At 56.8% G+C, this 16,238-nt stretch overlaps 3 protein-coding genes across 3 annotated transcripts; 2 read left to right on the forward strand and 1 right to left on the reverse strand.

Moving 5' to 3' along the window:
• Positions 1 to 941: 941 nt before the first annotated feature.
• Positions 942 to 4,749, forward strand: BO86DRAFT_435194 (uncharacterized protein; the record flags this gene model as incomplete). The annotated part of the gene is made up of 1 exon (XM_025675942.1): positions 942 to 4,749. Exon 1 carries the CDS (start codon positions 1,102 to 1,104, stop codon positions 4,747 to 4,749), a length of 3,648 nt encoding a protein of 1,215 aa, XP_025525786.1. The 5' UTR covers positions 942 to 1,101.
• A 318-nt stretch (positions 4,750 to 5,067) lies between these two features.
• BO86DRAFT_390664 (putative sugar hydrolase) lies at positions 5,068 to 8,517 on the forward strand. The gene is made up of 6 exons (XM_025672447.1): positions 5,068 to 5,513; positions 5,580 to 5,694; positions 5,787 to 5,850; positions 5,940 to 6,592; positions 6,719 to 6,996; positions 7,100 to 8,517. The coding sequence occupies exons 1-6, from the start codon at positions 5,481 to 5,483 to the stop codon at positions 8,270 to 8,272; spliced, it is 2,316 nt and encodes a 771-aa protein (XP_025525787.1). The 5' UTR covers positions 5,068 to 5,480; the 3' UTR covers positions 8,273 to 8,517.
• Positions 8,518 to 8,571: 54 nt separating this feature from the next.
• On the reverse strand, positions 8,572 to 14,326 carry iml1 (GTPase-activating protein IML1; the record flags this gene model as incomplete). Its single annotated transcript, XM_025670077.1, has 2 exons — positions 8,572 to 9,042; positions 9,124 to 14,326. 2 exons carry the CDS (start codon positions 14,324 to 14,326, stop codon positions 8,639 to 8,641), a joined length of 5,607 nt encoding a protein of 1,868 aa, XP_025525788.1. The 3' UTR covers positions 8,572 to 8,638.
• Positions 14,327 to 16,238: the final 1,912 nt, after the last annotated feature.

The following is a 16,238-nucleotide window of genomic DNA, read 5'->3' on the forward strand; positions in this document are numbered from 1 at the left end:
TGGTAAGATTGGCCCATGTACGATGAGGTGGTTTGTGTGACCTTTTTCGGCCGTCTGCAGGGCAGCCAGAGAGGATTGACAGGGAGCAACAAGGAGGAAAAGGAGTAGAAGATGCAGTCCCGATGGACGGATCTGCGATGAGGCTGAGATCATGTGTTCTTCTTTTTCCCCTTCTTGCTCGCCCCGTGTTATTGTTATGGTTATGGTTGTTGCGTTGCGGTTCCTTCACCGCCCTTTCCGTTTCTACTTCGAATCCTCCCTCTCTTGCACACACACACACACCACACACTCTCTCTCCCGCGGGCGGCATCGGGACGGGAGAGCGAGTGAGTGGGAGTGGAAAGTAGTACCTAAAGTAGATTAAGTACCACTAGTAGGTCAACGCCCGGAGTAGTACCGGGAGTAGTCTAGTAGTAGTAGTAGTAGTAGTAGTACTACTACTACTACTAATAGTGCTCATAGCACTAACTTATAGTAGATAGTGAACACCACACGCACCACTTACTGTTCCCTTCCCACGGCACTTCTTCCTCCACTACCTCCACTACCACCACCACCACTTCCTTTCTACTACCTACTTTACCTCTTTACCTCCTCTATCTACCTCCCCTCTTTCTCCCTTCCTCTTTCCATTCCCTTCTACTTTCTCTCCTCCCTTCTTCTTCTTTCATCTCTCCCCCCCTCTTCTCATCCTTCAATTCCAATTCCTCTTTCTGATCGGTTTGATCGGGATTTGTCCTGTTCCGGTCTTCACCGCCACCCACTGACTCTCAATTGCTGAGAACAGATCCCACCTGAACACACTTCCCCCCACCCACTACCACTACCCTTCTCAAGACGACCGATACAAACGACGTGTGTTTCTCTCAGCCTCCACCAGAAACACACTTATTCTTCCATTTACGGCCTGATCATGGTCGTTCCCTCGCGAAATTGAATCATGGGGAACTGCAGCTCAGTCTAGTTGATCGGTCTGACTGTTGGTTTCCTGCTTGTTTCATTGGCGCATTTTATTTGAACGCTTCTGCGTAATCGATCCTGCGATCTTTCCCCGCCCTTTTCACTTACTCTGCAGTTCCGTTCCGAGTCGACTTTATCATCATGCTCGGTCGACTATTGAATACTGCAGCGGCCACTCTCAATCCCACGGCATACTCCGCGAAGAACCCACAGCCACTGGAATCGGTCACAGAGGAGGAACATACATCGGGCTTGCTGTACCCTGACGTTAGTCTTCTTCGCCGATCCAACTCGCATGCGTACCCCCTTCATACCGCTTTCAATTCCCCGAATACCTCCACGGCCGGTGGATATGATGATCGTGGTGGCGGCGTCGAATTGGACCACCTGAAGGATTTCCGAGTGATAATCGCTCAAAACGCGCTGGGAGACCGGGATGCCTGTGTGTTACTGGATACCCGGGCCACTCCGCAGGGACAAGGCTCACATGGTCTGGGCTTGGAGCCACAGGTGTTCGAAAACACTGGTACCCGCCATGCCCGCACGCTCTCCACGTTGACTCGCGGCCCGCGGCGGGGTTATCTGCCTCAGTCCTCGGTGGTGGAATCAAGCCCGCTGTCTGCGGCGGCAGAGACACGGCGATCCCCACCCATGTCTTCCGGCGCGTTCATGAGGGCACGGGTCCGTAGCTCTACACTGGCACCAGGCGGGAACTTCGCCGAAAGTGGCCATTCCCGGGGCACGACGGATGCAAATGATTCCGGGCTGTTGAACTGCATCTTTGGGAGCAGTGCCTTCAGCTACAAAGGTTCCTCCACCAAGATGCATATCATTTCGGCCGATGATGAACCGGGTCAAACCTCGCCAGCCTCTCCGGCGGCACGTAGCTCTCTATCACGAGCATATACTACGGGAAGTTCCACGACGTTTGGCGGCTCCGATCGTGGTAATGAGCCGAAACCACCTGCCAAGGTCACGATCCTGTTGACCAGGATGTTCAGTGTGCATCTGCCCGAAGGCGGAGATGATGACTCCCCTCCGGATAGGTCTGACTTGTCATCTTCAGTCTCCCACGACGCTCTTCCGAGCCCGGGGTTTCCCTTCCCGGACGTCTCGAAGCGCAAGAAGATTAAGGAGAAGAAAACCCCCATGTATGCGGTCGCTATTACAATCCAGATCCCGCTCTTATCCCGAAATGGTGGGCGGCCGGTTTCTCGGTTTGCGCAAGGTCCAGACTCTCCCAAGCCAGGGCTTTCGTGCTCATTGGACTCGGACTATCGCTGGCGTGGCGGCTTCTTCGAGGACAGCCTGTCCCTTGCATCTCCTCCCGCGAGTCTGGATGAGCGGATTGATCTGTTGGTAGATCACTGGGATATCATCAACCGGACGCTGTCCCATTTGGAGAGGCTGTCTCGGAACGAGATCCTGTTCTTACTCAAAAAGGTAGACGCCTCGGCCGGACCGCACCCCAAGCCGGCTAAACCTCCAAACATGCAGAGGACTAATCAGACCTTTGTTCATCTGCCGGTCAACGTTTTGTCCATCAACTCAAAGCTTCGCGACGAAGCGATCCGCAGCACTCGTCGCATTAGCACGGCTCTGCAGATGCCTTACGTCGTTACAGGCCAGAGCCGCTGGGGCGTCTGGCGTGAAGAAGGGCGGTCGATAATCCGCAGTCTCGGAGACAAAGAGCACAGTTTCTTCTTCCTGGTCCTGGTTACTGCCTTCTTGGGGAACCACACGGAGTGGCTCAATGCCGTGGGCCCGGAGTGGTACCGTCGGCGGCACTATCTGCAACAGAAGGCTCAGCACGATGCCGACCCGATGCTGGCTAATCGCACCGTGATTATCTCGCCGGATAAGATGACCGCCAGAAGACTGATTTTCTTACTGGCGGCGTTCTTGCCGCCCAAACAGCGCTTCGAGCCCCTGCCGTCTCCGATCCGTCCTGGCACTGCGGCGTCGACCCGTGCTGTCTCCCAGAGCCCGCCTAATGTTCCTATCTTACGACAGGAGGCGTTGCGGAGAGTGATGGAACGACGGTCTCGTGCGCAGCGCCTCAATCTCAATGAGAGAGAGCAGCACCAGCGTTCTGTTAGTGCTTCATCCAATGAGACGGCCCATCGTTCGGCGGAAGAACCCGAGCCTATGGTTCCGCCTGATTTTGGCGCGAAGCGCAGGGGCTCAGATGCCCGCTCGATCCGAGCCTTAGGAGTTCCTATCCATACTCGAGACATGCGTCCGAGGAATACGAGTGCAGCCACCACTTCGACCACTACTCCGAGTAGCACCGTTCCCGTCCCGCACTTTGCCTCGCAGAGCCGGTCTGAGCGGATGGGATCGGATCCAAGTGTGACCGAAGGTCGTGACAGCCTGGCGTCAGAAACCCTTCTAAAGAATCTGCGGCGGTCCGAAACCTCGGCAACCTGTGCTAATGGCCAGATACCTCCCGCGAGTGGCCGCTGGGGCACATTGTTCTCTGGCTTGTGGAGCTCTCGTCAGGAGTCATCAGACGCTGGCGAAGCCCCGGCGCCATCTGAAGCGCGCAAGCGATCGGTGTCTGCTTATACGAACCCACCCCGGCGGAACCCTCCGACACTTGCCCAGATGGTCAAAGAAGCATCGGAGGAACCCATGGCGGCGGCACCCAAAGCTCCTACGAGCGGCAATATCTCTATTCCTCCGGCGACAAACAGTCATATCTCATTCGAGGAGGACACACCGGATTTGTCGTCGACCACGGACCAGACCAGGGAGTCTTCCTTGAAGATGGCCGTTCGTGGAGATGACGGCGTGGTGGACGTGGACCTGCCGCTCCCAGGATTCCTGTCGCTTTCGTCGTCCGGGGACTCCACGCTGGCCTCTCCGAAGAAGACCCGCACCTCGGTTACTAGTATGGATGCAATGGCATCTACACAGAGCAGTGTATCCGGGTTTCACGGTAGTCTCAAGGACAACGACGGACCTAATACCAATGTAGCTGGCTGGCTGCGAACGTTCCATGATGACTTTCTCCTGCAGGCCGTGAGACCATACGCCTCGCTGGAAGCCGATATCAAGCGCGCCATGCAGGCTGAGCCTACGCCAAGCCAAGCCATGTGTCTCAACGCGGACGGCTCGGAACGATGGGTGGATGTTGCGACCACCGTGATCGCGGACGTCCGGAACTTTACAGTGAAGCGACTGCGACTGCGACGTAAACTTGTGGGACATGGGTCGTCGCGCAAGGCGTACACGCCCTATTTCCCTTCGCAGCCCGGCACTCCGCGGTACGTGTCCAACGGGTTGGTGTCAGCCTCGCAGCTCACCAGCTTCTTCTCGCACGCCACTGGGTCGAGCAAGACATCCAATAATTCCTCCATGGACGACTTCTATCCTACCGAGGTTGAGGAACGGTTTGTGGAAGAGCCCGTGATGGATCTGGATGGCACCCTTGTCGACGCTCTGGAACGTGTACTTGCGCAGAGTGGACCGTCGTCCATGGTCCATTCTCGCGCGCCGTCGCCGTCGCGTGGTCGTCGCGGGGAGGATAAGCCGTCAGCGGAAGCTCCCGCGACCGCGCGGGAAGAAATCCGACCCGTCGAGGTGCCTCGGACTGAGTGTCGCAAGCTGGTTCTCGGGGCGCTGGAAGAGGTGGTGCGCAGTGTGACCGCGGAGCATTGCCGCGAGGATGTTGATGGGGAGCTCGGCCTAGCCGATAGAGAGCGCAAGCGTGCGTTGGCCGGGGCGGATAACACGCTGCGCGAGGGAGTTCGCAAGTGGCTTCTCGATGTCGAGGAGGCGTGGTAGGGGTGGGGTGGGGGTGGGGGTGGGGGATGAGTGGATTCTCTGTTCTGATGCTTTTGTGTTAACATGATACCCATGTTGAGTATTTTCTGCACTCGACCCAGCGTTGAGCATACATTCATCCGTACATCCATACATACAGTACATCATTATCATCATCATCATCATCATCCATACATACATACATACATACATACATACATGATCTGACGACCGTCAATGACAGATGCACGTGAACTCTAGGGAAGTAATTTTAAAATTAATATCTCAAGATCTTGGTGGCAGTTGGCATCAGCATCAGCATCAGCCCATCGGAGACGTCTTCCTTCTTCCTTCTGGCGGGCGAAGCGATTGGTGGACAAATCCAAGCAGGATAAATCCAGGGTTCATTTAGCCTTACTTAGGCTTAAGCCAAAATGACGGCGGTGGTTTTTACCCCTCTTCCAATCACCCCCCTTTCTGTCTCTCTCTCGGTTCTCTCGGTCTTCCGGCCCGTGAGATGCCATGGTGTCTATTCAACCGGCGCAATCCTGGTCTGTCTGTCTGGCAGTGCAGTGCTTGTACTGCGGGGTGGGGTGGGGTGTTGAGCCTTGACAATGTTCCAATTCATACTTAAGACACGCCGCGCTGCTCGTTGACCCGAGGTCTCTCGCCTCCCCTCAGGGTCCAGCATTGCTCCCCCCCCCAAGTTCAAACCCTCTACACATCATCAATTGACACCTCCATCCATCACCATGAAATTCACCGAGGGAATGTGGCGCATCCGGGTGAGTTTCCCTGTCCCGACCCGAGCCGAATCAGAGGTTAATGTGTGAGCGCTTTGCGAGGGACAGGAGGGGATCCGGATCGACTGGATGAACAATGTGGAGCGCCTGAGCGTCGAGAACGAGACGGTGGATCTGCTCCTGAACAAGTTCCAGCGGCACCGGGGTGATACGCTGAACTCCGGTGGGTGGTTCCCTTCCCTTCCTCTTGGATCCAGATGGGGATGAGTAGAAGACGAGAGAGGGGGCTTGGACTGACGATTTATGGCCGTATAGCGACGGTCTCGGCGCAGGTCACGTCGCCGTTGGAAGGGATTATCGGCGTGAAGCTTGTGCATTGGTGCGTACCCTCTCTCTCTTTTCATTCAGAGCACCCTGCAGCCAGTGTTCAGGTCATTGTCCCGAACGCGCATACTAATGATACCACAGGGCCGGCGGCATCGGCAAAGGCCCGCACTACGAACTCACCAAGACCACCGGCCATGTCCAGATCTCGCACGAGGAGAACCAGGCGCTGCACTACCGCAGCGGCGGCCTCGACCTGGCCGTGACGACCGCGCCCAACGAACTCGACTTCGTCTTTTCTTCGCCCACCAACAAGAAACTGACGGGCCACTCCTGGCGCTCGATCGGGTACATCGGCGACCAGACGACCGACAAGTCCCGGTGGGACGACGGGATCTTCTTCGAGCGGCAGGGCTACATGCTGGCGGCGCTGGACCTGGGCGTGGGCGAGAAGCTGTACGGGCTGGGCGAGCGGTTCGGCCCGTTTGTGAAGAACGGGCAGACGGTCGACATCTGGAACGAGGACGGCGGCACCTCCTCCGAGCTGGCGTACAAGAACATCCCCTTCTACCTGAGCTCGGCCGGGTACGGCGTGTTCGTGAACCACCCGGGCAAGGTCAGTCTGGAGCTGCAGTCGGAGCGCACGACCCGCGTCAATATCTCGGTGCCCGGCGAGGAGCTCGAGTATTTCGTCATCTACGGGGACTCGCCCAAGGCGATCCTGGAGCGGTATACGGCCTTGACGGGGCGGCCGAGTCTGGTGCCGGCGTGGAGTTATAATCTTTGGCTGACGACAAGTATGTTCCGCTTCACCTTAGTCCTAGTGTATAGTTGGCAGTGGTGGTGGTGGTGGTGGTGGTGGTGTGCAGTCCTTGATTGGGAGGGGGTTGAGACGATGCCGATGCTGATGCTGTATGGGACAGGCTTCACGACCAACTACGACGAACAGACCGTCACCGGCTTCCTGGACGGGTTCCGGGACCGCGAGATCCCGCTGGGCGTGTTCCACTTCGACTGCTTCTGGATGAAGTCGTACCAGTGGTGCGACTTCGAGTTCGACTCGGCCATGTTCCCCGACGCCGCGGGCTACATCAAGCGGCTGAAGGAACGCGGGCTGCGGATCAGTGTCTGGCTCAACCCGTACGTCGGCCAGGCATCGCCGCTGTTCAAGGAGGGCAAAGAGAAAGGATACTTCATCAAGGTACGCCCCTACCTACCCTACTACCTTCCCCTGTTAGCCCCTACCTCTGCTACTCCCCCGGGCAACCCTCACTAACCCCCCGGCCCCGGCCCCGTCCCCCCAGCGCACCGACGGCACCGTCTGGCAATGGGACTACTGGCAAGCGGGCATGGCGATCGTGGACTTCACGAACCCGTCCGCGCGCACCTGGTTCCAAGCCCACCTGCGCCGCCTGCTCGAACTCGGCGTGGACAGCTTCAAAACCGACTTCGGCGAACGCATCCCCTACCGCAACGTCACCTACTTCGACCGCAACGTCGACCCCACCCGAATGCACAACTACTACACCCTCACCTTCAACGAACTGTGCTACACGACGCTCCTCCACCACCACCCGGACAACCGCGACCCCACCACGCAAACCCCCACCAACAAGTCCGGCGCCGTCCTCTTCGCCCGCTCCACCGCCGCCGGCGGCCAGAAGTTCCCGATCCACTGGGGCGGCGACTGCGAGAGCACCTACGAGGCGATGGCCGAGTCCCTGCGCGGCTGCCTCTCGCTGAGTCTCAGCGGCTTCATCTTCTGGGCCTCCGACATCGGCGGCTTCGAGGGCACCCCGCCGCCGGACGTGTACAAGCGCTGGGTGCAGTTCGGCTTGCTGTCCACGCACTCCCGACTCCACGGGAGCCACTCGTTCCGCGTGCCGTGGATCTACGGCGAGGACTGCTCGGTCGTGCTGCGCGAGTGCGTGAAGCGGAAGATCGCGCTCACGCCGTATCTTCTGCGGAACGCGTTGGAGGGGGCCCGTCGTGGCACGCCCGTGATGCGGCCCTTGCTGCTCGAGTTTCCGCACGATCAGAATGCGTGGGCCGTGGATACGGGGTACATGCTTGGCGGCGATCTGTTGGTCGCCCCCGTGTTTAGTAAGGAGGGGGTGGTGTCGTTTTACGTTCCGGATACTGATCCGGAAGAGGCGGGGGAGTGGGTGAGTTGGTTTGATCATGCCAAGAAGTACAAGGGCGGCAGATGGTATACCGAGACGCATGGGTTCGAGACCCTGCCGCTGTTGATTCGGCCGGGGGCCGTCGTGCCGGTCAATTTTCATTTGACTAAACCGGAGGATGATCCGTTGGTCGGGCTGGAGGTGCTGGTTAATGGTGACCTTGATGGGGAGGTCGAGGTCGAGGTGGTCGATCCGGTCAAGGCGCATGAGGTGCGCTCGGTTGTGAGGGTAAGGAAGGAGGGCGGGGAGGTTAAGGCTGATGTGGAGGGGGTCAAGGTTACGATTATTCAGTGAGGGGGGCTGTTGTTGGCTTGGGTATGGGTGTAGGTTTGAGCAGCTTCTGTCTGGGAGAATGTTTGTTTTGTGAATGGTGGTGGTTGTTGTTGGGCTATCTCACGGTGTAGGGGTGGACTCAAGAATGCAGGGAGATGCTGTCTATAACTGCGAGTTGGTGTTGCGAGGTCTGGAAAGGCTAAAAAGTAAGACACTAGGAAGATACTCATACAATCGGTCATTAGGTTGTAATACATGGCTCACAGGGTATCCATCCACGACCACTACACATACACATACACATACACATACACATTACACCAGCAGTTACTCATCAACAAACACCCTCATCCTCAAAAACGACCCCATCACAAACCCTTGACCAAATCACATCAACGGCCGCAAACTCCCACTGCGCGGACTCCCCCGCACCAGACTGCTCCCCTCGTCCCGCGAGCGCGCCCGCGCCTCCGTCGACGGGTTCATCAGCACCGCGCTGGAATGGATCCGCTGCGGCAACGCCGGCAGCAGCGGATGCTGCGGATGGCCCACGACACTATCAGGCAGCTCTAGCGAGGGAATATCCGTCATCTTGGTTGGCGGGTTCGACGGCGTGACGCGCGTCGAGACCGGGCGCGCGTGCGACTCCTTATAGAACTGCTGCAGACGGATCGGATCATTACAGAAATCCACGATGCCGTTCAGGATGTGCTCGGGCGCGCGGTAGAGGTTGGAGGAGTCGATGCTGGGGTGTTGGCCGGGCGGGGCGACCGGGGGGAGGCTGGCACTATCTTTGGGATTGCTCGTAGCGCTGGGATGACTGGTGCTACTGCCGCCGATGGTGGTGCTGCTGCTGCTGCTGCCACTCCCACCGGTGAGGTCATGGATTGGGCGCACCATCGGCGAGAGACGCGGGGAGGAGGTCGAGGAGACGCGGTCCGCGGCGACCGGGTCGTACGTGCCGGCGCGGGCCCGGTACTGCTCCGCGCGCTCCATGCGCTCCAGGCGGGGCATGTCGCGGCTCGCGGTGCTGCGCGTGCTCACCAGCCGGTTGGCCAGGAACAGGAACTCGCCCTCGTCGGTGATCTGCGCGAGCAGACTGCCCGATCGGTGGATGAACTGCGGGTAGCGGTAGTCCGGGATGCCCCAGGAGTAGGACACCTCGACGTCGGCGGGGAACGCCGACCGGGCCTCGAAGTCGAGCACAAAGTCGAACTTGCGCAGCAGGGCCTTCTGGAAGTAGAGGGGATCTGGATTGAGGTTCTGCGCCGGGACGGACGCCGCGGGGTTGGGGTTGTAGGGCACGGGGGCCGGCCCGCGCGGGGGCGGCACCTTGAGTTGCACGCGAAAGGGCTTGCGGAAGGGCTGCGTCTGGTCGATCGCAGACGCCTCGGCGATGGGCACCTGCACGAGCTTCAGGCCGAACTTCTCCGCGGTCGCCGCCCACGACAGCACCGTGTCTTCGATCAGTTTGGCCGTCGTGCCCATCCAGCTGAGTTCGATGTGGAAGCAGTTGTCCGGGTTATGCAGACGGTCGTAGTGAAGATCGATGACCTCGGGGCGGTTCGATCGTCGACGCGGATCCACGTCGTACTGCATCTTCTTCGACAGCATGATCGTAGCTTTATTCTTGGCTCTGGACGGCGTGTTGGGCACCTGAGGCATGGCGTCATCCACACTCTCGGACCGGGACTCTGATCGAGACTCGGATCGCGACTCCGCGCGGGAATGATTGCTCGAGTGATCGACAGCAGGAGTCGAGGGGGTCGCCTTATCCGGCCGCATCTGGGGAAACCAGCCGCCTCGCGACTCCGGACGATGCGGCCGATATTCGCTCGACAGCTGATAGAAATAGTTCCCGTCGCGGAAATTGTGTCGCCGTTCAACGTGATGGAAGAGTCCGTGCTTCAGCAGTTCGTTGCCGAAGTCCACCGCTTCCTCTCGGGTTTCGATATCGCGGAAAGTCTGAATCAGCCAGGTGGTGAGTTCGAATCCGATGAAGCAGCTGTAGTGCAGCCGCCAGTGCCACCGTCGATCCTCCATACGTATACCCTTCTCGCCTTGGATGGCTTGTGCCAACGTTGACAGGGTGATGCTGGAGCGCTCAAACTGCTCGGACTCGGGCAACAGCTGGGCAGGCGCACTATCCAGGCTCGGGTCGGTCAGTTGCATCCGATCCAGCTCTGCGGCGACCACCTCCGACGAGTTCTGCGTGTTGTAGATGATGTTGAGCGGGTTCTCGGCCTTTTTGCCATTCGAGGCATTGAAGAGCTTCTCCTCCGGTGGGATGTACTTGTGGCGCTGCCAGATCCGTGTCAATTGATTGATACCCAGGAGGTGGATCTCCTCCTCGTTGTCTTCGTTAAACGTCTGAATGTGACGGCGGGAATTCACATGCAAATGCATCGGAATCAAGACATAGCGCACGCGCCAGAAGTGGAGCTGCTGGGATGGGTTAAAGAGATAATCTCGATGCCCAGCCACGTAGTTGTCGGCGTAGTTCCAGTTGTATTCCTCGAGCTTCGAATCGAGCCGGATGTTCTTCACCTCGTACTGCGGGTTCAAGATCGTGCGCATCGCCGGCGAGTACATACTGAAGTCATCGAACTGTTCCGAGGCAAGAATGGACGAGTTGCGATGGGTATAGCGCGTCACTTCGATTTCCGCGCCTTCCACACAAATCAATCGATGAATCGTGTTGCCCTTAGACAGAAACACAGTAGCACCATCTCTTTCCAGCCCACGCGTGTCGAATACATTGGGTGATTCCAGAGCGTATTGTCCAGAGGCTTCTACAACAGCGCTACCAACCACGATCTGAAAGCCATGTGACAGACGCAAGGAGATCATCTCGCGAAGGAGCACACCTCGGGTTTTCGGAGGCTCAATACCTTCCGCATCTTCATTCGGGAAGACACGATACGGGGTTTGGAAGTAGTCCGAGGCCAACTCCTTCGCAGTGGGGAATTCTTCAGTGGTTAAAGGCAGAATGGCGGGGGACTTTAAACTTTTCCATTTGACGACGGCCACATGAGGAGGTCTGGGGTAGGCATGCTGCCAGCGCCCAAACCAACTGGTCTCTCGCATAACCTCTTTGGAGGTGTTGCATGGATTGATAGAACGGACCCAAGGGGCCAATGCCGTGTTGTGAGGGCTTTTCGAAGAAGCCTCGCGCGAGCCTCCATTCACAGTTACCGTGACTCGAGGATTGGACCTCCTGACCCGGCTCTCGTGGCGCGAGTCATCGATCATTGGAATCTCAGTGGTCGTGGTCGAGTAAGACTCCGGAACCACGGAGCGATCCGGTTGCTCGGCATCTTCAGAAGGCTGCTTCTGCGGAACCTTGATGGAGATTGGCTTCGTTGGTGTAGCTGTCGAGCCTTGCGAGGACTTTTGAGGTGTATTCGGTGTGCTAGACGTTGTGGACAAATCGATCACGGTCCTCGTGGATGCTGAATCGGACGTGCTCAAGGATTCCACGCTCCTCGAATCCGCAAGCATTCCGGAGACCTTTTTCGCATTCTGCGTGGGCTGACCTCTGGCATGTTCCACATTGATCTCCGTACTCGCTTGGGCCCTCGGTGCGATGGAGGTTAGCCCCCGCAAGGCGAAACTGATCGTTCGCGATATCCGGGGCATTCTCGTAGCAGACGTTGGCTTAAGAGCCGGCTTATTGGGCGACGCAGCCTTGGTCGAGACCGGACTCTTCTGCACGGAGCGTGACGGCTCGATTTTCCGAGGTGCCGAACTGACGGAATGTGGGCGCTCGTTGGCATTGTTCTCATTCTCGCGCAATCGAGTCACGGATCGAGCGGAAAGCCGTTCGTGAGCATTGGAGACTTGCACTTCGGGCTCACTGGTTCGCTTTTTCTTCGCAGACCTACGAGGCTGAGCACGCTTCGGCAAAGCATGAAACACACCGTCGTCATAGTTGTCCATCCAAGCAATGACCGAGTTCGAAGACTTCTTCGTCTTTGCGAGAATGGCGTCCTTGGGATAAGACATATTCTGGAGAAACGGCTCCGGCCGCAGACTGTCACTGAGCTGGTATCTGAATGGGGAGTTGCGCTTCAAGGGCGTCTTGGAAGGACTTATGCTCGAAGGGCTCAGGCCACTCGCCGGACTAGCTCCTCTGGTGACTCCCTGTCCTTCGAGCAGGTAAGGGATGGAAATGTTCGACTGCTCGCTCTCCATGACACCCATCATTTGAATCTCGTACATGCGCACGCGGGGTACGAAGATTTTCGATTGTTTAGTGACGGTGAAAGGGATTGGCGCATTCGGATCTTTCTTTAGAATCCGCCGAGCCTCGCGATAAGTGTCAGGGTTCCAGTATGAGATATCGAGCCAATGAGGAATTCCGTAGTTCCAATTGTTCGAATGGGAAGACCATGGCTGCCGGCTACTCATCCCAGGGTACGAGCCATGCATGACCGACTTGGGCGAGAGATGTGAGGTGCGACTAGCGAAGCTTGCGAAGGATGGTCGAGCCTCCGGAGAATAGCCGCCATGTCGAATGTCTCCCCCGTACGAGGCCGTCTGGGGTCGCTTCACCGGCTCACGGTATTTGAACAAAGGCACCGAGTGAAGAGGCATGGGGCTTAGACAGACCAAGTCAATGGCAATACCGCGGTTGGTAAGAGCCTCCGTCGTCGAAGCCAGCGACTCGTAGGAGACCTCAAATACACCGCTTCCAGGGGTGATCACGATGATCGAGGTGCCCGTGTGAAGCATGTCACGATCGATGTGATCATAAGCCAGGTGAGACGAAGCCAGGTGAATCGCCTCCAAGATGTTGCCACGCAGAGCAGTGCTGGGTCGCCCTGCGATGGTTGCAGATTGCGCTTTGGGGGCGACCTTGATACTATCGACCGTTGGCGTCTGCATCTGTTCCGGTGGCTTGAGGATAGAAACATCCCTCAAGAAGGTTCTGAAATCCTTCTTCAGCTCATCTAAAATCGCCGTCCAGTGACCACTGGCCATATCATTGACGACCACGCGGTAGAAATCTCGGGTCGGAGCTGCATTGGTCGTAAAGTCACTCTTCCAACTGTCCAGGTTGAGATTGGACGCAGGGCCTATCGCCGTCGCATCGTATTCCACGCGGGTGAACAGCACAATGGTAACCAGATGCCGTGCGTCGGAATTGGCCCAGCGCTTGAAGAGCTCCGGGAGGAAGCCGTTGATGACTCTGCTGAAAAGGATATCGCCCGTCCCTTCCGAATCGAAGTCCCACATCTCCCGCGACATCTGGATGAACAGGACATACTTGGCCGACTCGCTGCGGAAGACGGGGATGGTCTGCGGGGAGAAGAAGCCCGAGAGGACCTTCTTGCCGCGGATGAAGATATTCTTAACAGTCGCCTTAATACTACCCATGAAGACAATCTTCTGGCCCTTGTAGACGATTTTATCCGCCAGCTCGGACATGACCAGCCGCCACATGTCCGAGCGGACCAGGTACTGGTCGCGGAAGGAGATGTCTACATGGGAGGCAGAACACTGCGCGCGCTCCACGATCGAAATATGGACGGTGGTCCGGTTCTTAAAGCCGAAGATGTTGGCAACGGCACTAGTTACGGAGAGTTCAAGCTTGGGGTGTCGTGCTTTGATTTCCTGCGGCAGGGGCTTGACGACGAAGAGACATCGACCCTGTAAAGGGGTCTTGAATTTGGACATGGGGTCCGGGTGAAGCGTCGGGTTGGGCTCAACGTGAACGTCCCGTGACGACCTGGCCCCGAGATCCGCCTTGAAGGTATGCGCCGCATCGCCGTTGAACCGGGCGGGCAGGATTTCGATCACATCGCCGATCTGCGCCCCGGTGTCGCTGAAGGCGGCCTGATTGAACAGGATCTCTTCCTTGGAGAAGGTCTCATCGTGAACCCAGAGAGAACATTGTCGTCGGTCTAGACTGGCGGAGACCAAGCGAATCGTCCTGTCATCTAGGATTGATGACTGCTGCTCAGGGGGCACAGCATGAGGGGCCTCCAACGACCGGGCAGTAGAAAGGGTCTCTATACTGGCGGCGCTCACTTGTCTCAGATGCGAGCGCTTCATGGGCCCTCGTAAAGACATGATCTGGGCGGTTGTTATCGCATCTTAGATTGACAAGTCGGAAGCGATGAGGCAATGAGCCTTACTGGCTGCCCCAGGGTCCAGGTGGGCTGGATGGATTCTGCGGAGATCAATAAGTCATTCGATGCAAAGTTACGGGGAAGCTGTAAGTGTACCGGGTTCAGTGGACTCGATGGGACATCTCCGTTCAGCCCCATTCGGCAGGCGGTCAACTTGGGATGACTGACTAATTAGCCCGCATCAGCTTTTACATAATCATTACTGTTATTAGTGCCCTGGTGCCCCAGGCATCAACAACTATAGCTATCGGCCCAGTGTCGATCGCTGGCGGGGGATTATGGAGACTAAGTTATGATTCATCATGATGTGATAGAGCTACTGCACGTTGACTTGTTTTATTGTCTTTTTCCTTTCTTTTTCTCCCCCCCTGATGCCACCTGACTGGCTATGTCGATTCTCCAGCGATCTTTCGAAACTCCAAAGCTCCGTCAGGTGCTCACTCAGTACTGTGTGCCAAACAGACCTGCAATGATGCGATCGCCCTTTTTCCGATGGAAGCCATTGATTGGACTCGTCGGGCTCCATCACAGCTTATCAGGATATGGCACGATTGAATGAATGATACAATCCCAGCCTGGAGGACCGCAAGTCCTGCCCAATACAGTAACCTACCGAGAGGGCCCGGGGTGGGCCATTATCATGTAGCACCAATCCTTTTACCACCTACGGTACTCATCCTCGTCTGAGTAAATCCACACAGTGTGAACTTTCAGGTCCGGGATAATCCTCCGGCAGAATCAAGACCTCCGACTGGAGGGGAGGCTGAGATCTGGAACACTGGATGGAAGGTCGTCATCGCGGCAGGATCCGGGATTGTACCCAGTGTGGCAAATAATAATTTGCATCTACGGAGTACGGAGTACGGATACGCACTCCAGAATCTCGCTTACAGCCCGATGGAAGATTTTCACCAGAATAATGGCCTCAACCACCAATATTAGCTGTTCGCTCCAATGCGACAGGTCCGGGGGAGGGCAGAAAGGGGGGTAGACGATCTGCAGATTTTTCGCGCTCCTCCACATTCAATAAACTAGACTCCTTCCTTTTCAGTCGATTGGGCTGAAGTTCCATCCAGAGCGGATTCGAGATTCGAAGGTTCAATGTCTTTGGTAGAAAAGTCTTAGATTGCTAGCAAGATGAAGAAGATCGGAGGCTGGATTCCGCACTAAATGAACGAGGTGGCTTTAAGCCACGATGAACCGGGCACAAGCACGTACAGTACAAACTCAAGAGCAACCAACCTTATTTGAATGTTCTTGCTTCAGACTCTTCAAGCCCGGGAATAGTATGCTGATTGTGAGGTTGCTTCGTGGGCGCATGCTCGTTTGTACTGAGTACATATCTATTTCAGCCACGATGCCCTGTAGTTAGCTAAGCCCAAGGCAGTAGTTAGGCTACCATGTGTGGGTCAAAGCCAGATCTGTCGCTCGAGGACTGAGCCTCTGAGGGAAGAGGAGCATCGGGCTAACGGAAACACAATCCTGGGCCCCAGCTCGAAGAATTCCGGCAATGGAACTTCTTAGAAGGCACCGACTCTAAGGTTTTGATTGGTTACTGTTGGTTATCTTGCTGGAAGGCAGATAAGTTATGCCTCCTGTATGCTTCCCTCCCTGCATTCCTCTTCCGACTCCAGCTTCACTCACCAATTCGGATCTCAAGCCTCGCATCATCTATAATCGTGGATTCCTGATCCGTAGTAATCCCGAGTAAGCACCGATCCAACAGAACGTTTGGCGAGCGGGACGAAGCGTATAATAAACCAGATTTGACTTGAGGGCGTGGATCCCGCAAAGCAGGAGTTCCGGTCCAGGGCCGACGTCGGCTACAACCGTGGATCAGCCACGGCGCAAAA

This window comes from Aspergillus japonicus (genome assembly GCF_003184785.1).
Source record: "Aspergillus japonicus CBS 114.51 unplaced genomic scaffold BO86scaffold_40, whole genome shotgun sequence".
Taxonomy (NCBI): domain Eukaryota; kingdom Fungi; phylum Ascomycota; class Eurotiomycetes; order Eurotiales; family Aspergillaceae; genus Aspergillus; species Aspergillus japonicus.

Coding starts and splice junctions, on each gene's coding strand:
- BO86DRAFT_390664 (XM_025672447.1), top strand. CDS start 5,481: ATGAAATTCACCGAGGGAATGTGGCGCATCCGG. Junction 5,514..5,579: donor AGGGAATGTGGCGCATCCGG/GTGAGTTTCCCT, acceptor TGCGAGGGACAG/GAGGGGATCCGGATCGACTG. Junction 5,851..5,939: donor GGCGTGAAGCTTGTGCATTG/GTGCGTACCCTC, acceptor ATGATACCACAG/GGCCGGCGGCATCGGCAAAG.